General features: G+C 42.4%; 1 protein-coding gene across 1 annotated transcript; it reads right to left on the bottom strand.

Annotated features, from left to right (window-relative positions):
- Positions 1-1,318: 1,318 nt before the first annotated feature.
- LOC146987512 (serine/threonine-protein kinase 4-like) lies at positions 1,319-26,638 on the bottom strand. Its single transcript, XM_085776711.1, has 11 exons — positions 26,568-26,638; positions 21,437-21,517; positions 20,842-20,970; positions 20,130-20,244; positions 19,842-20,006; positions 19,136-19,303; positions 18,879-19,016; positions 18,395-18,526; positions 18,083-18,293; positions 9,343-9,494; positions 1,319-4,554 (listed from the first exon to the last, which is right to left on the bottom strand). Exons 1-11 carry the CDS (start codon positions 26,609-26,611, stop codon positions 4,396-4,398), a joined length of 1,494 nt encoding a protein of 497 aa, XP_085632837.1. The 5' UTR covers positions 26,612-26,638; the 3' UTR covers positions 1,319-4,395.

Genomic DNA, 26,638 nt, shown 5'->3' with positions numbered 1-26,638 from the left:
TAAAACATGTCTAACATTTTCATCAGTTAATCCACTGCAACAACTTTCAGTATTTTATACAAATGAAAAGTAAATAGAAAATTAAATAAATGTCTTCACTCTTATCCCAGCTGCTAAGAGTTTTGTAGATCAGCACGTCTTCAGTTCAGATACACACACACACACACACACACACACACACACACATAGTGAAGGAGGTTAGATCAGATACGTGTCCGGCTGATTAAAAATTAATCTCTGCTATTTTGGCAAAAGAGGTCTGAACGAGGAGGTCGAAGAGGACGAAGAAGAGGAGAAGGAAAATAAAGTAGGAGGAAGCATCAGTGTTTGTGACAGATGTGAGGGGACAGGAGTTTTCAGGATGTCTCAACATGTCGTTCTGTCCTCCAGTCAGATCATCCGATGAGGAGGATGATGATGATGATGATGATGATGATGAGGAAGGTTCTCAGAAGACGACAGGACGCAGGAGCCCGAGGGACGGTAAGGAGACATCACTCAGGAAAAAAACAAGGAAACAAAACTATCCAGAAATCCAAGAAGACAAAGAACAGAAGTCCAAAGGTTATGTCAAAAAACACAGACAGACTCAGACAACCTGTGTGTGTGTGTGTGTGTGTGTGTGTGTGTGCGTGTGTGTGTGTGTGTCTGCGCAGCAGGAGTTCAGCAGGCGAGGGTGTTGCAGACACCTCCAGACTAACTCAGACCTAGACCTTTGTTACCATGGTAACAATGTGTGTCCATTGTTGACTTTACTCTTATTCTCTCTAATTATTTAAATACCTATCATCAATCTTATGTATTAATTTGTTGGATTTAGTTCTTCTTATATTTATCTATTTTATTTTTGTGTATTTTCCATATTATTCTGTCTTATACTTTAGTAGTTTTGACTGTTTCCTACATTTTCAATGCTTATTATCTAATTGATTTTCTGTATCTGACAGTTTTGATTGGATGATGAAAATGTTTTGAACAATAGATCAAGAGAAGACTATTGTATATATATAAAAAAAAACATTACTGAATTAATTCTAATTAGATCATTTAAATGAAGAAGTCTCAGATTAATAATCACTCTGTGTTCAGGTCAGTGTGAAACTTTAATTTAGTCTGAGATCAGCTCTTTATATTTGATCCTCATAATTACTTAAGTGATTAAGATCAAACACCGGCTTTGTCTAGGGCCACAGACTCTGGTTCATACTGAGTCTTTAAAAAATGCTCACACATTAATTATTTGATTTTTTGATAATTTGATTTTGAGATGATGAATCACTCATTTCTATTAATCAAACAAGGTCAATGTAAAAACACACAAGTAACTCTTGTTTCCTTTATTATTTGTTTTTTTTATTAGAGAAGCAAACAGAAACGAAACAAATCAAACATCAGTGATGTCAAACAGGCGCTGAGACTTTAAGGCAGAAAAAACTTCACACAGCTTGAGTGCAACACGAAGCCGAGCTCAGACCAGACGGTTCACAGCCAGACAAAACAGAGGCAGAGAAACGAGGCAGCGCCTCTTCACGTCAGTGGGCGTGGCTTCTCATCAGTGATGTATGAACCAGGTGTTCACTGTGCATCTGGATCTTTACTCGATATCTGTTCAGGTGTCACAGTTTGACACAAAGCCAATGACGACAATCTGAACTTAAACATTTCACACTTTTAAGACAAACTCATAAAACAGGAACCAAATTAAAAAAAAAAAAAAAACCTGAAGGTTTCACAAGAAGAAGAAAATCTAAAATAAACGTTGATAATCTGAGCTGCTGTGGACCAGATATGAAAATGAATAAATTAAACGCGTGAGCAGCTGCAGCAGTGGTAACACCACCCAGTACTGAGGAATCAAACACTGCTCGTGTCTCAGTAGGATCTACACATTGTAACTGACTCCCTCATTAAACAGAGCTGAAGCTCGGGAGCCGGTTTGTTCTGCTGAAACGACCTGGAGACAGGAAGTTTAACAGCAGAGCAGTTTCCTGATGATGAAGAAGAAATTATCGTTTTTTTTTTAGCTTTTTAATGTCTCTGCTGCTATGAGAGAAAACAGGAAACAGTAAGTAGGTGATCGACGACGACTCCTCTGAGCGTCCGCACCTTTGCTTTCATGCTGCAGCTGGAAAATGAAGAGAACAAACCAGCAGCAGGTCTGTTTGGTACGGTGGCCCAGAGAGGTCAAATCATCACAGCTGAAGAAAACACACCGAGAACTGATTGAGAAAGATGTTTTCTGAATTTGTTTGGATTCTCCTCAGTTGAGCTTTGAAGGCCACCGTAGTTTTGACCTCACCAGTTTGTACACAACAGCGACAACAACAACAACAACAACATGTTTACAGTTGAGAGTCGACGGCTTCACTGACTCAGTACTGTGAGGTTCAGCTTCACGTCTGATCTCCAGTGATTAAGACTCAAATTCAGCAACAAACGAGCTCCGTTATTTTCAGTTTTTTTTCCCTTTTTTCCAAATAGTTTCTATATTTAGATCAACGACCAATCAAAACAGCAGCTGCAGACACAGTTGACAGGAGAAGGCAGAAATAAAAATCCCTTGTGCTTTGTGCTCGGAAGTCGTCGTCCTCCAGAGGAACATGGCGGAGCCTCGACATCAGCACTTTTTCTCTCCAAAAACGTCGACACTGACGGAGTGGCGTCTCCGACTCTGATCGAACCCGTGAACTCATCATATTAATCCCTATATACAAACAGCTCATATTTACAGACGCAACTCTGTGACCGTCTCCAAAATATCTGTCGTTACTTTACAGCCCTGAGGAGGTTGTGACCTGAGAAGCTCTGAGGGTGTGTGTATGTACTCGCTTGTGTGTGTGTGTGTGTGTGTGTGTGTCCTCTCTGACTGTGTAAACACTATACCTGTGTATAAAAATAGAAGTCGCCCTTGGTGTTAGTGGAGGAATGTTGGAGGCTGAATGAGACCTGAGTTGAGGCTGCGTCTCAGAAATAAAAGCTTCAATGTCTCTGTTACAGGAATCTGTTTTTTTTTTTCTGTTCTGCTCGCTCAGGAGAAAATCAGACCTGATGAGATGCTGGTGGAAGATGAAACTCGTGTCTCGTCCAAATATTTGATGAATTCACTTCCTCAACAGTCACTAAATTAAAACTTTGACCTCGGACGTTCAGATACAGTTTGAACGTCCAGCAGAGCGACTCATGAAGAGATGAAGAATTTTTACTCTAATTCCAGCATATAATCATGTAATCAATGGTTTATAGCACAGTGTATGTATTGCTAAATGTTTATATATTTATCTGTGACCAATTGCCACTCCACATTTAACTGTAGCCACTGTGTAAACTTAAATCACAGTGTTATAAACCATTCATTAAATGTTTACCAAGTGATTATAAAGCTACATGGAGGCCTTACTAGAATAAATAGATATGGTTGTGTCTCATTATTATTATTATTATCATCATCATTATTATTTTGGTTGGTTTCATCAAATTTATCTTCTGATCGACATGTTGGAAACCAGCCGATCCAACAATCAAACTAACAAAAAAAAACCCAACACATTTCAGGATCATCAGGGTGTACCGGTAACTGGTTTTGTTTTCAAATTAAAAGACCGTCTCACTCTGACGTCTGTTGTTTTGTTTACTGACGAGTTTACTGACGGTGCAGAGAGGGAAAAATATCAACATCTCACTTTCTTTACACGAAATTTAGAAAAACCAAACAGCTGCACCATGAGAACAGAAAGTCAGATACGTAACCAGACTAAAGAACGTGAGTCTTCATCAGAAACTTTAGATGAGGAAGCTGATCACTAATCAATACTTCTATATGCTTGTTCACTTTGATCATTCACAGATTGTTTTTCAAAGGATTGATCTGTAGAGAAAAAGAACGAAAAGGAAGAAAATAGTTCTCCTGCTCCTAAGTGAAAGAGGTGACGACATCCCAGAGAAACACTGAGAGGTCCAGACAGTGTGTCCTCACAAAGACAGAGGACGGACTGAGACGTACCGGACGGATGGACAGTAACAGGCAGTCAGCAGGCGAGACGACGCTCTTCTATAATAAAGTAAATATGGTCATCACTGAAGACGACAGTGATGAAGCTCAAAAAAGAAACTGGGAGAGAAATCCAGATCAGCTGATGAAGATGATGATGAAGAGGATGGAGATGACGATGCTGATGATGAAGAGGATGAAACCACAAACATAAAACTCTTGTCTGAGATCTCCTCCAACGGTCTGAACAGAGGGACAGTGGAGCTGAAATCAAACGTTTCTGGTTCTCCTGACATCAGAGACTCAGAGGAGGTTTTTGACGGTCGTCACGTCCTGCTGCTTCCACAGCGACCAGGGCATCAAACCTGCGGTCGCCGTCGTGAGGAGCTGAGCCGGTCCTCCTCTCCTCAGAAGTTCTGCTGGCGGCGTTTCTTGGCCTCGATGGCGTCCATGATGGGCTGCCTCTTGGCCTGGTAGCGCTGACGGATCTCCTCGATCTCCTGCTCCATCTGAGGGTCCAGAGAGGCCAGGCGGAGCCGGAGCTCCTCCACCGACCACGAGCTGATCTGAACAGACACAGAGAGACGAGTCAGCGCTCGACATCACACCGGTTCACCTCCGACCTCCGACCTGTCTGTGGCTGATCTGAACATGAATCATACTGTAATTCTGTCCATGAAACCATTTATTACCAGATCAGATTCATCATACAAACAGCAGACAAACACATAACATTATTTAAAGAAAATCAGTGCATCATGTATGGCCTTCATAAAATATAATATACATTTATATAAAAGTGCTGTAAAATTAGCAGAACGTGCTATAAGCAGAGTGAGTTAGTCTCGCAGGATTTCAGCAGTAAAAGACTTTTATAGTGAGATTGTTTAACTGTTTCCACACGATGCAAAGATGGCTTCACTTTGACTCAACATCTGCAGCGTGGAGCTTCACTGAGTCCACAGGAAACCTCTGAGCTGGTCTGTCGCTGAATAAGAGGCCGGTCTGTGAGCTCGTGAGCCGTCTACTCTGCACTGACGGCGTCTCCTCCTGAGCAGGTGGAAGGTTTCATGAAGCTCGGAGATCAATCACCAGAAGTCCATTAATGGATACTGAGGAAAATCTTTAGTCTTAAAATATCAGCTGATGACCGAGGTGTCTGATCTGGAGTGGATCTATTTTAGAGGCTTTCACAGGCTGCAGTGATCGACCCCCCCTGCCCCCTCCTCTCTGGACCTCTGATAGGGACCTGGTGCCGGCTTCAGCCTCAGCCCCCGGGGGGTTCCCTCCTCTCGGCTTTTACCAGCAGCACTTTGCTCTCAGGCTATTTATTACCCAAAATCAATGGAGCTGAAATAACACGGCGTCCTCGTCCACTACAGATAACCATGAGGACAGAGATAGAGAGAGGGGGGTGGGCTTCAACTGGACTAAACCAGGGTCGAGGTCAAACGGATACTCAGAACCAAAACATCCCATCACCTCTAAACATGAGAACGTTATTGGACTAAAACCTGAACCAACGTCGTTCACCTCGACCACAGTTCACTCGCTGAACTTCCTCCTCACGTCAGGATGAAGCAGAACTTCCAGAGGAAACATCGACATGTCCTCACGTCCTCCTCTCACATCCACTACGTTTCAATCAATACTCTGATATCAACCTGAAGAAGACCATAATCTATGTATGACGTTGCCATGTAGCCCCAGTCAGAGTAAGGTTATGTTCAGTAAACAATAACATCATAATAAGACATTGCACAGCATTTTACATCAGTCGTAAACTTCTGACAAACGGACCCCTGGTCTACGGCTGTTCATACTAACATGTCAATGGAGAAGTGTCATTTGTGAATGTTTTGAAAGCACATTCTTTTAACCACAATATGGTTTACATGTAAACTGATAATGGCCGACAGCAGGACTCAGACTTTCTGGCTCTAAATTAAAATGCTAAACAACACTGTGTTTGTCGGTGTCTGTCTTATACATATCTTACAAACATCTTTGTCGCCATTTGTCATAACTTTCATTTACGTCAACATTTGCCTGTTTCTGTAGGTTTTCCAGGCATCTACTATTTATTTATCACTTAATCTGTTAGTTAAAATGAGAGAATTGTGTTCATTTCACAATCAGATCAGACAAAGAAGCAAATTTGAGATAAATTAATTCATTTTCTGCTGATCAACCAGTCGACTCAGTTGAAGAGGATTAAGTAGAGGGGAGTTTTCAGCTGAAGCATTTAATTTAGTTAAATTAGTTCATGGACAAAATCTGGAGACTATCTGATGTCATCTCACCTTTCACACACTGACATTGTTAAACTGTCAGGCTCTCTGCTCACACTGACTTCAGGTTTTCATTTTATTTCACTAAACATTTTAACTCAGTTTTGTTCAACGCATTCATTAAACAATTTTCTGACACATAATAAGGAAATAATTAAACAAGAAAATCATCACACCAATCAATACTGAAAATGATCATCAGTTAGTTCCACAGTAACAGCTGTGAATCTTAACTCCTCAACCTGCCGTTCACACATGTTGTTTGCTGTTTTTTGTTTACAGCATCTGTGTGGTCAATAAACATATTTACTAAACATTACCCTTTACACTGTGACACAACAGGCTCCGTCAACATCTGTCCGCTGAAGAAAAACACTACTGTAAAGTTATGAAACATTTATCACAGTGTGAGTGAACAGCTGACACACACTCTGCTCCGAGACTCACACACTGTTTCTCACACACGAAAAGACACAGAAAACCAACACGACGACCAGAGTCAATGGACCGAGTCAAGGCAGAAGATTTTTAGATCATCGTTCCCTCCACAGATCCGCAAGAAATAAACAAAAATGTTGTTTCCTCAAAATCTATAATTAATATGTAAGAACAGTTTCCCTCAGCTCTAAACACTCTGCTCCTGCAGGGGTCTGAATTTTTAATTTTAATTTGCATCTCTGAAAGCAGAGCTCGCTGGTTCTAGGGAGAACAATTAGCAGACAAAGATCGGCTGATAACGTAGTCAGGTGTTTCTGTAGAGTCGATCAAATGATTAATAATTCTGACAATGAAAGAAAAGGACCCCAAATAACAAATCATTGCTGCAAAACAAACCTAAAAAACTGCCTCATTACGATTTTAAACTGTTTTAAAAAACTACACACACACACACACACACACAGTGATGACAGGCTGAGATTTAACCTCATGTTAGAGATGACTCCTTTAGAGGAGAGGTTGTAAGAGAGGGTGGAAAAAAACCAATAAAGGAAGAATAAAAATAGACAGAAGAGGAAACACAGAGAGGGGGGGGGGGTTGTAGTAATAGAGGGAGATTGGTTGTTCTTTCTGCTGCTCATGAATAATGGAGGTCGACCAGTCGACTGAAGACACAACTACACACCACAGGGTGAACACAAGCCTATGTACACACTATATAATAAAACACTATACACATTACACACACACACACAAACCGGAGCAGGTAGCGGTTCACCTCTACACTGAATGTGAAGGTGCAAATATATGAAAGATAATTTTCTAGCATCATCTACAGGATGTTTCATGAACCTACAGATTTACATTCTGGGTGTTTTTTTTAAAACCCGCTGTCTCTTGTTCATCACTGAGAGGATGTGAGGACCATCGAAGTAGAAGAATATGTTGATCAGAGTTTTGGACGAGACAACACATCACGTATGAGTTTGTAAAAAAGAAAAAAAAACATCTGAAAGCCAAACACAGAAACAGCAGACAGATCTAAAATTAACCCGCCTGTTAATACGCGTGTGCCGACGAGCCGAAGAAACAAGCTCTTCATCCTCACATCAGAGTCTAATGAAGAATTAAATCCTCCATGTGAGTGGAGTCTCAGAGCTGAACGGCTCAGTGAAGACGGTCCGTCGTGTTTGACTAAACCAGTGTAGAGACGCTGGGTGTCTCTGAACCAAACCTTCATCCTCTTCATCGTTTTATCAGTCACTTTACAACCTGGATGAGACACGTCAGTCACCTCGTCCATTAAGTCTAATGAGGCGGTCACAGACGAAGCTCAAACATGCCTCCTGTATTTTACTGTATTACATTTCTTTCTTGGTTGAACCTGAGGAGCTGAGGTTTGAAGTAATAACAGTGAAGCTTATCTGAACTAATCCAAGCGATGTGGACGGACGGCGAGGAGGGAAACGTCTCTTGTCAGACTCACAAACCATGAGAAATGAGTTAAATCTGCTGTGAGACGATCAGCTCACTGAGGATGATCCTGTGTGAGTGCGGAGGTGTCAGCGCGTCGAGATACGTACAGTACCCACTGAAAGTGACGGCTGGTTGGTGTGTGTGTGTAAAGTATTAACGATCCAGGAGAACGAGAGTGAAAATCGGGGTCATCCCGCGGTTACCTGTCACTGTCTGTTAGAGTAGCATCTTCAAACACTCACTGACACACATCAGAGTCTCAGTGGTTACACTACACACATGCCTGCACACACACAGACACACACACACACCTGTGCTCTTTTAAAACTTAAACGTTCACTTAATGCTGATGTGTTGTCACAGATTTCAACGTTTCTCAGCTTCTTTACTTCACCCCGAGTCACTGCTGTTACCGTCTAATTGAGTTTGTGTTAATTATCATCGATAATTGTCCCACACACAGATTGCTGGTTGTTTCCTGCTCGGCTGTGGAGCGATGAGGCCTGGTGTCCTCTGGGTGTGTGGAGCGGAGCAGCAGCAGTGTGGTCGACCACGTATTTAAAAGGTCATATATTTAATATTTAATTCCAGCAGCAGCCATTTGTCCTGTTTAAAGTCCCTGAGCGAGACAAACGACCTCTGCTTCCTAACACACTTCAATCTGCATCAGCCGACTGCTGCATCATACACGCTCAGAGCATCGACCGGGATCAGAATTTATTACAACAATTTACAGCAACAGGGAAAGTTACAGTGAAAAACTAAAACCTTTAATGATGTGGTTTAATATCCGAATTCAAATTTTTCATGATTAGAGGTCGTCACAGGTCTGGACCCTGATGACACTGTGGACCTGAATAAACCAAGAACCAGCACCAGACCAGAACCACGTGTCAGACCAGGTCTGGTCCTCACCGCATCAAACTAGGAAGCAACAGTGTCAGATATCCACAGAGTGCTATTTATCATGATTCTGCAACTTTAATTAGAAACTGAGATCAAATCTGAGATATAATAAAACCTAAAAACACTGAACATGAACCACAGACATTTTATCAGCTGATATTTATCACACTGAAGACAGAAAAAGGGTTCAACGCACGCACGCACGCTCGCATACACAGGCACACAAGCAGAGCTTTAACTCACCACCTCCAGGTCTCCCTCTCCAGGAAGTTTGCGGTTGTCTGCGTTGTTCTCTCCTCTCCCTCCTCCCTCATTGTGACTGTTCGCCTCCTTCTCTTTCAGCTCAAAGTACTCGAGGAAAGACGGCTTCGCCGGCTGCATCGTCTCGTCTCTCCCTGTAAAACACAACATTTACTTTACAGCAGCAGATTCACAGAAGTTTGTTTTGATCCATCCGTCCATTGGCTGCTTCACTTGTTGTCCATACAGGGTGGGGTCACCTGTCCATCACAGGGCGGAGACACCAAGACAGTTTTGAAGTTTTTCCTTTCTGTATGCAGATGATCAGTGACAGCAACCCCCACAGGATTTTACATCTTGAGTTGATTTGATTATACTTTTATAGTAGTTTAATGTTTTCCCAATGAAGACATTAAAACATTAAACATTCATAACATCATTAAAATGATATGTACAGAGTGTGAGATAAACAACGGGCTTCATCACAAATAGTGGAGCTATTTGCCTGAGTGGAGCAAATCAGTGAGTTCAGCTGTTTGATTCGTGGCTTTAATAAAGTGCTGCTGTGGTGAACCGGGCTGCAGCCTCCACTGCCACTGCCCAAACACATCAGACTGCACATGCACACACGCACGCACCGTTAGATGACCATCAGTGTTACGTTGAAGGTTTCAGACAGGTGTAAAGTGACATCAGCTGCTCTCAGCCTCGCTGCGATTTGACAGTAAAGTCTGCGACCACATTGAGCGGAGGAAACTCTGATGTCACACCACAGGAAACTGGTTTATGTGAGCACTTACGATACATCTGTGACCAATTATCAGGTCGTAATAAACGGACGAGACATCACTGGCACTGTGACTCAGAGGTTGAGTAGCGTTTACATCAGAGAGGTCAAACGGCCTGAACTGGTCATTACTGTTCACAGTGATTGATACACACACACACCTGGTTTAGTAATCTACAATGACACTAAACCCCCGTCAGCTGGTGGTAAGGGTCGCAACCAAATCTCAGATTTAGGTCAGATTTCATGACTTTTCCTCAAGGTGCATTCAACAGCAACAGCACATCAGTGTATCTCCATATGACTTGTTAAATAAATCCTCAGGATAATGAGCCACAGCTCCGCCTCAGATCTTAACAGTGTCACTGTAGTAAAATCGATATATTGGGTTCAGAACTGAAACCAGGAACTCTTCGTAGATTTTTGATGTTGTTAAGATGAAACAACTAACTGAGAAAATAATCATTGGTTCTGGTGCTCTGGACGTGTTTCGTCTGTGTCCTGCTGGTCCAACTCCGACATTAAACGTTCAGCAAGGAAACAAACCATCCGTCATCAGACTGATCGAACCGATAGCCACCTAGCTTTTATTTACGCTGCGTGTTCTTAGCTTGATAACAGTGACAGTTGGCTCACATTAGCTCACTTTGGCGTTCTCCAGCATCTCATCACTGGTCCTGTAGATTATTTACTTCTCTCTGCTGCCAGGTGCCTCGACTCTGGAGGAGTCAGAAACCAGCAGCCGTTTCCCCAATATGGAGGTTTATCAACACAAGATGAGAAAAGCCCAGAGCTTTAAAAACCCCTCCTTTAATGTGTCTTTGATTCCAGTTTGTTATCTGGTAACCGAATAAATTATCTGACTGGTGAAAGACTCTTTCCCACTGTGCTTCATCCTCCCATTAAACTGTGACCTGCTGTGCTTTGTTGGTTGCTATGCCGACCCGATGTAGAGGCAGGGTGAGCGGTGTTTCCTGTGTCTGGTGTTGGTTTTATTCTTCTGGATGAACTGATATGTTATGTAGGTGAACTCATTACTGTGGCGGCTCGCATCACAACTGTATCGGTGACACACATCTACAAGAGGAAAGGTCAAAGGTGAGGAAACCCACACAGCAACGCACAAAGACGCTGTCAGGTCACGTCATGACACAGTGTGGTATCATGGGAGTTGTTGTCTCCAACATTATTTATCATAAGCACTGCTGTCAGTGTTTCAGGATGAAGGAGCGGAGACTGATGCTGACCTTTGTTTTGATAGTTTCTCTTTAACTGATGAACCAGACGTTCAGGAGGTTTTTCAGCAGCAGTTGAATCATCACAGGAGAGCACTTCTCTCCACAAAACAAATGGAATACAGGATTAACACCAGTAAAATAAGCTTCATAAAGTTTTGTAAAACTTCACTTTATAATTCTGTGCCTCGCTGACGCCCTGCCGTGAACAAAGGATGTCTTGGATCATGTCGTTAGAGACTAAAAACCCACCAAGGTGTGAAAAGTATAAGTCAGACACTCTGATTGGCTGTGACAGCACCCGCTGGAGCCAATCTATGTGAAATAGAGTAACATGAGTCCAGATGTCACTTATAAAGGTGGGAGAAGATAACTAATCATAAACACAGAGACAGAAACAGGACTGCAGCAGAAAATCAATAAAACTTCCTCCAATACTTTCCCAACTTTTAATGTAAATGTATCTATTGAGGTCAGTGACTCACACAGACCAACGGTTGAGAAGAAAAAAGGAGAAAAAAATGCTGCATCTTGAGCTCAAATGTTCAAGGAGGAATGACGCTCTGAAGACAATGTGACACTTGGAAGTGTGAACGCTTCATGCAGCCAGAGTGGGTTAAAATTCACAGATTTCTCTGGTTTGAGACGTGAACATTTGTGATAATGTAACAACACAACTCAACGATATATAAAACAGAGATCTGGTTGTTTTTAAACACTTCTCAATGAAAATCTGCAGATTTTGACCGGGATTCTTCCAAAGTGTGAGTGAAGTTGATGTTGGGCTCCATCTGAGACTCTCACTTTAAACTTAAGCCAAAAACATACAGTTGAGTTCTTTGACAAACGCAGGGAACTCATGGTATATCTGACCGTACATGGCGCAGGCTCAACGTTAATGGAGCCTTGTTTAAATGTTTTATAACATCCACTGTGCACATGTTAAATAAATTACATTTTGGGCAGATATTTAAACACATCCTGACCCATGACATCTGCATTGTGGTCTGAATCTGAACTCTTTCTAACAGAGGAGAGAAAACATATTTACTTGTATTTAAATAATAAAAAATATATTTAAAATAAAAAAGAGGAGAGTGAGAGGAGAGGAGAGGAGAGGAGAGGAGAGGAGAGGAGAGGAGAGGAGAGGAGAGGAGAGGAGAGGAGAGGAGAGGAGAGGAGAGGAGGAATTGAATATGCTCAGTTGCTGCTGCACCCATATGTTTTATTTTCCTAATGAATAGATTCTCATGACATTTCAGCCTTTGTCATTTTTCCACACTCTGACAACAGATGGTGAGGCTCGACAAGAGGAGGGAGTGTTCAGATCTTTTTACTGGAACATGAACCGAAATGATTTTATTTCAGCCAGCTGATTAATTATGACCCTGAGTTGCCTCCCTGCACAGACGCTGACTCGGATCAGCTGATGAGCCTCAAAGACAAAGAGTCATGCAGAGGTTTGTGCCATCAGTGTTTGTCATCCGCTAACGAGCCCATTACTTTGTTCCATCTTCTCTAACACCGACCGGTCAGATCATAAATCACCTCTCAGCCGTCACAGCTCAGCAAGATGTCCACATGTTTGTGTTTTCTGTGAATTAAAAAGTAGAAATGTTGCTTTTTCACTGGTGTTGTTTTTTAAGGTTAAAGGGTTAGTTAAACATTATGGCAAATTTGCCTATTGCCATAATCCCTATAGTCGTAGGGGTAGGTTCATTACCTTTAATTATCGGTGCATGCTGTTTTGAGATCCGTGGGGCAGAGACACGAGCTGCTCAGTGAACACAATGGAGGTGAACGGTACAGGTCCCCTGTCCCTCATCAAACTCATCAAATGCACAATCCAACACCTCCAAAACACTCTTGTGGAGTTGTGACCTGCACATTCACCACGCTATGAAGAAAATACTCTGAACTACTTGCACTTTTGAAATCGCTCCGCTGAGCAGCCGTGTCTGGAAAGTAGTTGCGGCTACGTATTTGCCTGGAAAACAACTCCCGTCTCGTAATCTTAGCAAGTCCGTCTGCTGACTGCTGTCGGACCAGTGGTGGTCAGAGTCTCTATCAAAACATCTGCAGCTCAAAACAACTGGAGAGCAGTGATTGATTCATATTTCTGTTTTAATTCTAGATTTTCTCATATACTTCCTCATCTGCCTTCTTTGAGCTCCCGTAGTTCACACCCACTACAGCACAAAGACACTCCCTAAACAGCAGCCAACCATAGTGCAATCACTTTTCATTGCACTGTGTATGATAGGAAAGGGTCACAGCAGAAAGCAATTACTGCTGCAGTTGCACTGCATATTGCTGAGGATATGTTGATCGTATATAAAGGGAAGGCAACAACTCTCCCACCCTAAAACTTAATAATTCACTTTAAAAGACAAAAGGGAAATATACTTTACTTCCGCAGAAGGGGCATGAGGTTAGTCTTTGCTCAATTTTATTGATAAAATAAAAAGCACAACTTGTTTTGAGTAATTTCTTTGACTGTATTTTCAGGAGGAGAAGAAAAACGTAATAAAAATGTAAATTAGTATTGAGTTGGTATTTTATTTTTTAGGCTATATTGCCCAGACATAATTTGAACTATGAACATGACTGTGCTTCAGGCCTCAGTGGGATTTGAGTGTGTTAACAGAGACTGTTGCTGCAGCCTCTGGACCAGATTGAAAACCACAGCTTAGGAAGGAACCTGAGGGTTTTCCACAGTTATTGGTTACGGCCACAGCAGAGCGGCTGTAGCTGTAGTGAGCGCTGCCCTCTGCTGCTGCAGCTTACAGCATCAAACTTTAATGAGGTGCAGAGCTGGGAGAGCTGAGCAGGTATAGAGACATTAGATCATTTAACAGAGCTCTTACAAACAGGAAACCACAGAGCTACAGTGTGCCTGTACATTTCACTATAGTGTTTGTTGGATGTTGCTGTATAAGAAAACTGAAATTAAAAGGCAGAATAATGTCAGAGATAGTTGAGGAAGCATGTCAACTATCTCATTGTTCAAACTGACATCATGGTTTATTTGCATTTCAAACAACATACATACAATCTGACTGTTGATAATTGTTGATGATGAGATAGAGGAAAACTGACTTAAATATCATATCTCCTGTCCTCTGCTGCTGTTTAGTGTCTGTGCCTTGCCTGTGTTTTATTGCTGGGGGAAGAAAAAAAGCTTTGAAATAAAACTATAATTATCTCATGAGCTCAGCTGCAGTAAATGTCTGAGCTGATATTAAAACAGCATTTAGATAAAAACGGTTGTTTTCAGTCATAAAGATGAAGCAGCTGCTGTCAGGGGGATGACTGTACGAGATCTGAGAGCAGAGGAACAGACCGGCGACAGATTCACACATATCTTCATCTTTAATTCTTCTGTGCTATAAATACTGGACTGTATTATTGGTAAAATATTGCTCTCACAACACAACTTTGACCAAGTCTAAAATTAATCAAAGTATTTCTGGAAATAAACTCAGTTTGATGTCAGAGATATCTGTAGTTAAATGTTATCTCTTCATCCCAAACCAGTTATCTCTTTGTTGCTAACAGTTAGACACCATATTGGTTTCAGATTGTCCATCTTCAAATCTGGTACAAAGATTTACTTGGATTCAAAAATGAACTGATTTCATTCGAGAGTCAAAGGTCAAAGGTCAAGGGCTTCCTGGCCTCACAAAAGGGCGTCATAGCCTCTTGAATTACATATCTCAGTGACTCTTTAAATTCCAGGACTCAAAGATCAATTAAATAGAATTTAGTAGCTAAAGAAAGTCAAAAGACACAAAATGTGGCTCTGGCCTGATGAAAACAATATCACCTCAAGTAAGTACTTTAAAATTGGGTATAAACATTCATTTGGACATTAAGATGGACTGATTAGATGAGGTCAGTGTTGATTCACAATGCGCTTTTTATTATGTTATATTATGTTATGTTTCACACACATGTTTAACATTTTCTTTGACTCTGGATAAACAGGTATGCGCCTGGAACTATTCAAAGTGGCAAAGGGGTTACGACCAGGAGGATGTGACTCTCGTTTTTCTTGTGATAACAAAATTAAATTGAAGAAAATATAACACAATTAATGACTGAAAAGAGAAATGAATGGGCCATTTGTTTGAGCTTTGATGTTTTGTGAAAAATACACCTACACACTTAAGGTTGACCAGAGATGTGTGTAGGCGTAGGAGATGTGTTTTACATGTGGAATCTGAAGTTAATATCCTGCTGGTGACATTAACAGACTACTGCTTTAATAAATCCTGACAAAGAGTGAGATAGAGACCGGGAGCAGACGACAATGAGCGATGAGCGCGACAGAGAGGTTTCCAACATGGATTACAGTGAGTGAGGGTTAGTGGCTAATTAGTGTGAATTAAAAGGCTTTTTATTATTCAGTGCCATTACGAGAGGATGGATCTCTGATCTAAGACCTGATCCTCATCCTCAGGGCCTCCACCATCAGACCACTGTCATTTGTCTGGGACTCGCACACAACTTTGTATAAAACCACACAGACATTAAGGCATAAAGGGCCACAGCAGATAGATACACACAAGTGAAGGATGTTGGGGTACTAATGTAATTATAAACTCTAAATGTTCCTGTGTTAATGCAGTTTAAACTGCCAGCAGTGGAGATCCATGCTAACTCAATAGTAGGACATCAGACAGGAGACAGAGAGCGTGCATGTGCGTGTGTATTTATGAGTATGTACTTCAGAGATTTATAAATTGTCACTGTGTTCGTGCTGATGATCCTCTGTTTGTGTGTACACAGTTTCTTTTTTTATACTTAATTGCATCAATTAATGTCAATGAAACATTACCATTTACTCAATTTAAATCAATTCTTCCTTTTTGACCTCAGTCAGGACACACTGCATTCATGAAGCTACAGAGTGAGTCACGGTATAGGTATTACTTATCATCATGTGAATGTGCATCTAACACATGCATCTAAATAAATGTATACATTCATAAACAAATATGATAATGTATTTAATAAATGAGTGGTTTTGATTTGTCAGTTTCATGTTACAGTTTCATGTTTACTACTTCAGTGATCGTCGTAAACATGATCTGTTTGCCGTATCATTGATATTTGGATCATGTATCATCACTGAGCTACTGTTGCTTAATCTGCAGCAGCTTCACGTCGACTTAATGTCTCAAATGTGCCATAGTGTCTGGATGTAGACGTCCCCCTCGTCTGTCACTGATGATGCCGGCAGCATTGCGTTACACACACATGTGTCTCTGTTTACATCTGCATCGTGCATCAGCTCAGTTGTCTGCTGTTCCTCTGCAGCAGGGCAGGACATGGCCTCAGAGCTGCTGCTGCTCCTGTGGCGACCACATGCGTCTGATGAGGTGTGGGCTGAGGGAGCTGAGACATGATGACGTATCTGATCATCCGCAGGGGCTTTGTTTTCATCAGCAAAGGGTTTTTTGGTGGTAGTTAGACACACACACACACCATGTGCTATAGTGTCTCATTGGGGTTAATTCTCTGCGTATAAAAACACACCCACAGACGACCAGCACTGATGAACACAGTCCAACTGTTACCGAGACTTCAGTCCAAAAGCTTCCAACACATCCAACGCTACAACTCCCACACTGCGGTGAAAAAAAGACCCAGACTGGCTGAAGCTGCACCATCACATCTCTCCAAAAACCTCACACACCTCATTCTAGTTAATGTGCTCATGTGTATTCACTGTATCAAGTGGGATCCTGACAGGAGTCTGTTGTGATGAGCCCTCAGACCCTGAAACAGGTTGAAGTGAAGTTCGAACTGCGCTGACCTCCAAGACTTTGTATTTACCGTGACAAACTGTGATGGAGTAAAAATTGTACTGGTACCAACCACTTCATCAGATGTTAAGAGACTTTCTGATAGTAACTGCAGTAACTATAGATTTACAGGCCCACGACTCAAAAGGCATCATACTCTGTGAGAGTGAGGGGAAACTCACTCACTATTCACCAGCCAAATACAACCAAAGCTACCACTACAGAAAACCAGCTGAGCTCCAGAGTCGATGACTATTTATTTACATATTCTTTACAGTCCAACAAACAAGTAAACAGACATCATTTACTATTAAAACCATAACAGAAGGGAAACAGAAAGCTATTAGGAAATGTTGTTTATTTCCTGCCCTGTGCCCATCAGCAGGAAGACAAAGTACTGAAACACACACACGCATGTGCAAACACACTAACCTCAGTGTATGTGATAGTCACACTGTGCCCTCTAGTGGATAAAAGAAATAGTAGCTTTTTGATGGTTGTGAACTGATGATTTTGATGATTGATGGAATTTTTATCTTTGGAGAAAACACAAAGCCAAAGTTTTAATGTCAGTGTCAATCACCTGGTTTGACCTGTGTTGAGTAACTGTGTACAACAGCATGTTCCTCATCATTTAGTTCCTCTGACACTCTGAGCTCAGTCTGAGCCGATTCCTCCTCCCACTGTGTCACAGGTGATAAACTGTGTGTGTGTAAAACACCTGTGAACATGTGGAGGATTCATCACCGTTATCATCTTCAGTACAGAACTGGTGAGTTCAAGTGCGAATCCAGACCTGCACCACCTGCTACACTCTGATCAGTAGTGTGTTCAAAAGTACAGGTCGTCCCCTACAGCTCGGTCCAGCTCAGACTGTGTGTGTGTGTGTTAGACTGTTTACAGTGACCTACTTTTCATTGTACCGTCCAGTTCCTCGTCTTCGTCATCAGAGTTGATCACCATGGTGCCGAGCTGCGACTGCATGGTCCCCATGTCCTCGTGTTCGATCATAGTCCGCGTTGTGCCGCCGAATGAACTCGCCAAAGAACCAGCAGCCCGGATGGTCCCCGAGTCTCCGGTCCCCGCTCGCACCATCGTCCCGTGGTCGACCTCGTCGTCGTCCTGAAACACAGACAGAGAGTCCAGCGTGATCATTAACAACAGAATGTGTGATTTTATTTGTTCATGTTATGGGAAGGAAGGAGGCCGGTTCATGTCTGTACCGAGTTGTCGTCATCGTCGGCGTCCTGCTCTCTTTGCTCCGCCTCCTCCTGTCTCTTCAGTTTGATCTCCATGGCGTCAGTGATCAGGGCTCTGAGGACAGAGATGGGCTTGGCCGACTTGATAAATGGATGCTGGAAGGGGAAGGGACAATGAATATCAGAGATTGATTAATTGACTGATGAGACAAGAAAAGTGAGTCAAATGTTTAACAACAGTCAAATATGATTGTTTTATACAAATATAAGTTAATTATACATTAACAAAAACATTGACAAATATTGTCAAGATACCCTCAAAGCCTTAACTAACCTTGGCATAAAAAATGGCTCAAATAATAACATGGTTGCTCCCTCTGAGAAGTGGCAGGTAAGAGACTGCAGCGTTATCATCACCCTTACTTTGACAGCTCTCATAAAAACACCTGAAACCAAACTAATGATTGTAACTGACAGATGTTCTGATGAGTAGAGTTCACACATTTACCTGTAACAACTGCGTGGCCGTCGCCCTGTTCTCTGGGTTCTTCACCAAACACTGACTGACAAAGTCTTGAAATGCCGATGACCAGAGGTTCGGGTTGCGAAACGTCGGAGGAGGGTTGGTAGGAATCATGAAGATGGCCTGACGGAGGAAATCAACACGTTATTTCTCTCGTCGCCTTTAAACAGAAACACTTTCAAGAACACACACACACACAACACACAGTCACACAACACACAGTCACACACACACTGCCTCACCCTCATCGGGTGGATGTCGGCGTATGGCGGCTTCCCCTCAGCCATCTCTATGGCGGTTATTCCCAGAGACCAGATGTCAGCCACACAGTTGTAGCCGATCTCCTGTATGACCTCTGGAGCCATCCAGAACGGCGTGCCGATGACCGTGTTCCTCTTCGCCATCGTGTCCTGAGGAAGAGGAGGAGGAGAGAGAATATTCTACCTAAGACGTGTGTGGATGGACACGATTTACACAACGAGTGGATAGAAAAGGTTTTACAGCTCCAGATGAACTGGTTGATGGACTGACACACTTTGACTTATTTATCCATATTCTACTGTATAAACATAAGGCCTAAATTACAAGCTGACAAATCTGCTTAAGTATTTTATAAGAGCATAAGAGAGTGTGTGAAAGCGTTACAGCTCTGGCACACTTACAGGATCATCAAAAATAAATATATGTAGGAGAAAATGTATTTGTTGACAGATAAATAAGAAGAAAAGGGGAAAACTAAACTTTCACTTGTTTGTCTCGTGACATCACACAGATGAGCCTTTTTAAACGCAGAAAGTAACAGGTGTAAATATGAAATGGCAACATAAAATGATGTCACTTCTGGGAATACAACAAGTCTTTTCCCACTCTAAGTCCAAATATCTGCTGTGAGGACGGCACGCACACATCCAAACACACAGTGATGATCAGCTGACAGTTGTCCCTTACTGTGAGTTGCCCGGCGACTCCGAAGTCGGCGAGCTTGGCCTGACCCTCAGAGTTCAGCAGGATGTTTCCGGCCTTGATGTCTCTGTGGATCTTCCTCATGAAGTGAAGATACTCCAGACCCTTCAGAGTCGACTGTACGATGGAGGCGATCTCCTCCTCTGTGAGCTACACACACACACACACACACACACACACACAAAAACATACACACTTCAGTCTCTGTCCTTCTTTATGCTCAAACAGAAACCACTTTGCTCCATGCAAACTCTGTGTGTGTGTGTTGTTTACCGTCTTGTTGCGTAGCCGGATGATGTCAGACACTGACCCGGCTCCGCAATACTCCATGATGATCCACAGGTCGCTGTTCTTGAAGTAGCTGCCATAGTATCGCACCACGTGAGGACTGAACACACACACAGAAACACACACCGTCACTACAACAGGTTTGACATTCAGTGTTTCTGTTGTTTCTGTCACATCAATGTATGTCATCCATTAGTTATATTATAAGTATCAACTTTTTCACTGATCACTGTTTAATAAATGTAACTGTGTTATTTAAAGTTGTTGGTTTAGCTTTAAATCACCAAGAGGAGTTGGATGAATTTAACTGTACCAGCTGATCAACACCAGAAGCTACAGACATCACAGACACCGGGGACACTACACGTCAACAGTCACATCAACATGTAAACAAAGTGGCTCTGAGGGGAAACTGAAGCACAAACTGCCCTTTATGAAACTGTACAGAGAAAGAAAACTGAGCAAACAGTTAGATGACCTGGTTTATTTAGCATAAACAACAAAATTCCCCTGAAATTTTCTGTGGCAGCAGTGACCTGCTCTGTAGGGTGGAGGTGTTGGTTTGTGGGAAACCCCCCCAAAAAACCATGATAACAGCATCTCTATAATGGACGGAAACCGTTTGTCAGATTAAACGATTCTAAAGAGCCTTTAATGTCATATCCCACAGCTTTGTCTCCATGGCAACACTGTGTACCTGTTGCACTGCTGCATGATGGAGATCTCCTTGATGATCTCCTGAAGATCCGACTCCACAGGAACCTGCTTGATGGCCACGATCTCCCCCGTCTCTTTGTAATTGGCTTTAAACACACAGCCATACGACCTGCACACACACACACACACACACACACACACACACACACACACACACACACACACACACACACACACACACACACACACACACACACACACACACACACACACACACACACACACACACACACACACACACACACACACACACACACACACACACACACACACACACACACACACACACACACACACACACACACACACACACACACACACACAGAGTCAGAGTCGTGTCACAGCTGCTCAGAACAGGAAGTGTGTTGAGACACAGGATGTGAAGAGGCAATGTTTATGTTGATGGGCACAAGAGGAGGGGGAGGAGCCTCACGCTGACGAACAGGAAGAAGTCGTGAGGCAGAGATGGAAAGAGATAGAAAGATAGAGGGAGAGATAGAGATAGAGAGAGAGAGATAGAGAGAGAGTCATGGAGTACGAGTCGCAGACGGAGGTGTGGTCTCAGACTGACTCACCCTTCACCCAGCTTCTCCAGGATGTCAAACACTTCCTCCGGCTCCTTGGTGAGGCTGTCCTCACTCAGCTTCTTCAGCTGCCTGCAGGACAGACGGAGACGTGAGGGAGGAGGACGGACACGACAGGAAGCTGAACAGTTATCATGCTGAGACAGCGTGTGTCAGAGCTGGGCTGCAGCGAACGATTATTTATTATTGATGTCAAAGCTGTTTGGTCTACTGTCTCACAGTTCAGGGTGTCATCTTCACACAACAGAAATGAAACCACAGAGACTCAGTTCAGACACGTAAAAATGTCAATGTATTACCTTTCTGCACCTGCAGACGTGGCTAAAGAAAAATTGTGTCAAGATCTATTTTAACTAATAATATAGAGCTATCAGTCTGTTAATTTCACTAAATATTTTATGTTCTTGCACAATGTGACAGACAGGCCCAAACAGTCAGAAAAACTACTCTTATATTCTAGTGCTAAAAACTGTAATTTGTATGTTATATTTATAAATAAAATACAATTATTTTTTTTTAATTGACACTTTTGACAAATTGTCTATGTATTGAAACTAAATAACAAACAATACTGTATCGATTCCCCACCACACACCTCATCTCAGCTCATTTTCACCTCTCCTCTGAAGTTAGTTGTTGTTTTAAATGAATGGCTACAAGTTAAAAGTTAATTTGCTGCTTTTTCTCCTCTCTCCAGAAAAGAAATGACCAAAAAAAACTAAAAATGTTTCAAGCTTAAATAAGTAAACCATCATCAACAGATCTTAATGTTTGGGTGTTTGGGCGTGGCGCCCACCTCTGCTCTGCTGCTGAAAACCCGCCAGATGTTTGATAAGGAGACAAAAATAGTGTGAAGCAGAAATAGACTCAGTCGTGTCCCAGATGCCGTTGGCAGGATGATTACAGGAAGACGAGGAGAGGAAATGTCAAATTAAGCTGGTGTTCAATCACAGACACAAACTGCAGCACGACAGCCGTCACACCTCTGATTCCTGCTGCTCTCACACAGCGTCTGATCTAATGTTGGAGTGTGTGGAAGAGGCGATAAGATGATCTATGTTTCCTGAACACACAATTGTCTACTGACATAAACTGTATTAATGTTGATACTATGACGATGTGACAGTGTGTAAGTGAGAGTGGACAATGGATCCTAAACCTCTGCTGTAAAGATGTGTCTCTGTGAAGTTGTTTCAGAACACAACTTCCCTCATTTGTCTGAAGTTTTTCTCTGCTGCTTTTCTGTGGTAGATGCATCACATTTACATACAAAGTTTTAGAATAAACACAATACAAAACGTGGTCTCACATCACACACAGCGATTGCAGCTTTACTCACTTCCTAATATGTATGCATGTAATATTTATGCTACAACACTGATGCTGATGATGTTCTGCATCGAAAGCTTCTGCAAAATGACATAATGATGTAAACATTGAGTCATGTCATGTCAGTTGTGGAGTCTTTATGAACAATTATGAGGAATATTCAGTGCTTTTTCTATTCTAGTTTAAATATTGAAAATGAATGAATCCTTCTGAAGAAGTAAAAGGTTGAATTCCAACAAGAGGGCGACTCTAACGTTCACCCTGCAGCCTCTGGTCTGGTTTGTCTGGTGATAACAAAGCTCTGGGACTTTCTTCAGACCCTCTGAGCCAGCGTTTGTCCTCCACCCTGTGCCGCCATCTGCCCCGCTGCCCGGCCGTCGGCCACAGCGACGTCAAGCCACAAACCACACAAGTCAATGACCCGTGCATTCGAACGCCAATCTACCGTAGCAGCCCATAATCTGCATCTCAAGAGGCCTCGGCGAACGTCTACAGAGACATGTGTTTTAATCACAGGGGTTAAAACTTCTGAACACAGCAAATATTTACTTTGCTAAATTTAAAATGTCCCTTGTTTGTCCTCAGCTCCTTCTCTTATTTCTCAAGTGCGTCTATTTCTGACACTGAGCTGCACAACTGCTGCTCCCGGACGAGAGCACGAGCTGCACGCAGTTTTATCTCCAAAGTCCCTGGTTGTTCTGGTTTTTGAGTAAACACACGTTCAATGTTTGAATTTAGTGGTTTGAATTTTATCACAGTGTCAGTCAACATGCGATAGAGTTCACAGTTTAATATCTTTGTTTTAGACGTGATATTACACACTGGTTTGTTCCTCACCCTCACAGGGAACAAATTTAGTTCATGAAGTTTTGCACAATAGAAAACAGATCAACACATCTTACTAAGTTGTGGTCAAAGGTTGATTCCTGTGTTTGACGCACACTGACACACTAAATGAACTGACCCTGGGTTTGTGGGTTTGTTTGCGTAGATACATACGCACACATTTCTATTCTTTCTGTCCTAATAAACACCAACTTTCTCCGTTTGTAAAATATGTGAAATTCTACTGGACATATTTTGTTTAATAATAATGTTGAGACAGTTGTGGTCCGAGCTGATCGGTTCTTCTTCTTCTACTGCTGCAGCTGTTTCTCTATAACTGACTGTCCATAAAATAAAGAACTAAACTAGAACTAAGTAAAAAAATCCTTCCTAGTTTCTAAATGACATTAGAGACTTTACATGAAATACATCAACTGAGGTGCAGTGGTTTAGTGTCTGTATTTTGATGCATTGTTAAACCTTATCAGGAGCGTGACCAGAGGTTGATGAATCTGCACAGATATTTGTGTTCAAAATTATTTTCACTTATAAAGTAAATAATGAATCATTTAATACCTAAAAAAAATGGAAACAGAATAGTATTTAAACAGATGTTTGCCGTCGACAGTGCTGTTATCAACTACAGAATAAAACAGGCCATATATGTATATGTTGTTTTTGTTTGTGTTGGACTGTGGCCGCTCGACCTGAACCTCACGACCAACAAACTGTCAAACAGCCTTGAATGAAGCATGAGGACGGACTGGGACGAAGACTGTAATGAGACTCTGCGTCTCTGTCTCACTTCGGCCTGATGAGGAAACACTGGACGAGTGAGTGGACGTCGTGATAAGAGAGTTTTACTGTCCTCCTGATAAATGGACAGAAATGGGAACAACTCAGTTCCTACTGTCAAACACAATCAACTCTGACCAAACACTTTCTAAATTAATGTCCCCCACCCTCCTCCGTTCTCATGTATGTTTTAGTTTTACAGATCTTCCCACAGATCGTCAGTGGTGTTGATGTCATGTCAGGGCTTCGGGGGGAGGGACGGGTGCGGGGTGGTGGGGTTTGTGGTGAATTGTGAGATCTGCTCTGAATCATCGTCACTGACAGAAACCAGACGCTTTTCACTGACGGCACCAAAGACCCCAGATTAAACTTAATTGAACAGATTAAATTAAAAGTTGACTGTGCACTGCCACGCATTTGTTCACAAAACCCGAACCCACACACCTCTGACGGTCTGACCCGCAGCAGCTACTGCACCTGCATCTGCTCTGAGCTGGTTCACTTAAAGCAGATTAGCAGAGCAGCTTAGCCAACATGCAGAGACAGAGTTACAGCATTAAAGTGGATCAGCTGAGCTTTGATGGTGACAAACACCAGAGATTAGACACAACACATCAACACAGACACTGAGCTGGGTTTTATACAACACATTTCTGCTTATTAAGTCCAAAAACCTGATATGATATACCGGTAGCCTATTATAATTTGAGCTGTTTTACTGTAACACAGAGCTGTGACTATAATGATTATCTTGATTACTGATTAATTCACTGACCATTTTCTAGATTAATTATTGAAACAACGTAAGAAAATCACAGCACGATGCTTTAACGTCCCACAGTCCACAAATAATCCAGATAACTCACATCTGAACTGTTAGGGAGGAATTTGTGGTGATGCAGGTGAAGTGAAATTATTCTCTAACATGAACTGGCTGGGACCAGCTGATTTTGGGACATAAACTTAAATAAATGTCCAAAATTAAAAGGTTTAGGCCTACTTGACAATATGAACAGTTCATTTTCTGCAGCTGACTAATCAATTAGTCAGATAATTGCTCTGGGACTAAGGGTATCTTTTTAAACCTTTAGATATTTCAAAGTACATAACACATCTGCTTTACACTGTCAGTCTGTTATTACCCATTAAATATGGATTTCTACAGTGGTTTATGATGTTGCCAAAACCATCAACATGTCCTGAGTGTACTGTACAACATTTTCATGGTGATATCTCTACTGTCATCTATGGTGATATAGTGAATGGTTTTATACAATTTGTATGTTGTAATGTTGTAAATTCTCATTCTGGTCTTCTGGAAATGTAATGTTTCCATGTCATGTTTAGCTATATCAGTGTGTTATATCAGTCACGGAGGAGATTTATTAATCATAAACACACACACCTGCAGACCAACTGATTAATAATGATGAACAGGTGACTCTGGTGAGGACGGTGTCACTGTCACCGTCTCTGGCTGCTCTGGTTTCACACTGGTGTCCCTGAGCTGCAGGCTGCAGGACAGGGTCAGGACCCAGTCCAAGGCTCTGACCTTGTCCCCCTCGCTGTCTCTCTGTGTCCCTCGGTGTCTCAATGTCTATGTGTCCCTGTCTTTGAGTCCCTCTGTGTCCCTCGGTGTCTTTCTGTCCCTGTCCCCCTGTCTCTGAATCCCTCTCTGCCTTCAGTGTCTCACTGTCTCTGTGTCCCTCAGTGTCTCTCTGTCTATGTGTCCCTCAGTGTCTCACTGTCTATGTGTCCCTCAGTGTCTCTCTGTCTATGTGTCCCTGTCTTTGAGTCCCTCGGTGTCTTTCTGTCTCTGTGTCCCTCAGTGTCTCTCTGTCTATGTGTCCCTCAGTGTCTCAATGTCTATGTGTCCCTGTCTTTGAGTCCCTCTGAGTCCCTCGGTGTCTTTCTGTCCCTGTGTCCCTCAGTGTCTCTCTGTCTATGTGTTCCTGTCTTTGAGTCCCTCTGAGTCCCTCAGTGTCTCAATGTTTCTGTGTCCCTCGCTGTCTCTCTGTATCCCCCTGTCCCACTGCCTTCAGTGTCTCAATGTCTGTGTCCCTAAGTGTCTCTGTCCCTCAGCGGTAGCAGCAGCTAACTTCAGCCCACACTGATCAACTCATCGGGGGATGTCAGACCGTCGACCGGTCGGTGTCCCTCCAGCCCTCCTTACCTCCGCGGGTGGTTCCTCATCTGCACCTTGTCCTTGTTCTCCATGTTGTCCCCCTCCTCCTCCTCCTCCTC

The sequence above is a fragment of the Trachurus japonicus genome, chromosome 5 (genome assembly GCF_045865225.1).
Source record: "Trachurus japonicus isolate A0001 chromosome 5, Traja_1.0".
Lineage (NCBI taxonomy): Eukaryota > Metazoa > Chordata > Actinopteri > Carangiformes > Carangidae > Trachurus > Trachurus japonicus.
Note: the sequence above shows the minus strand (reverse complement) of the source record. Positions and strands in the feature narration are given on the sequence as shown.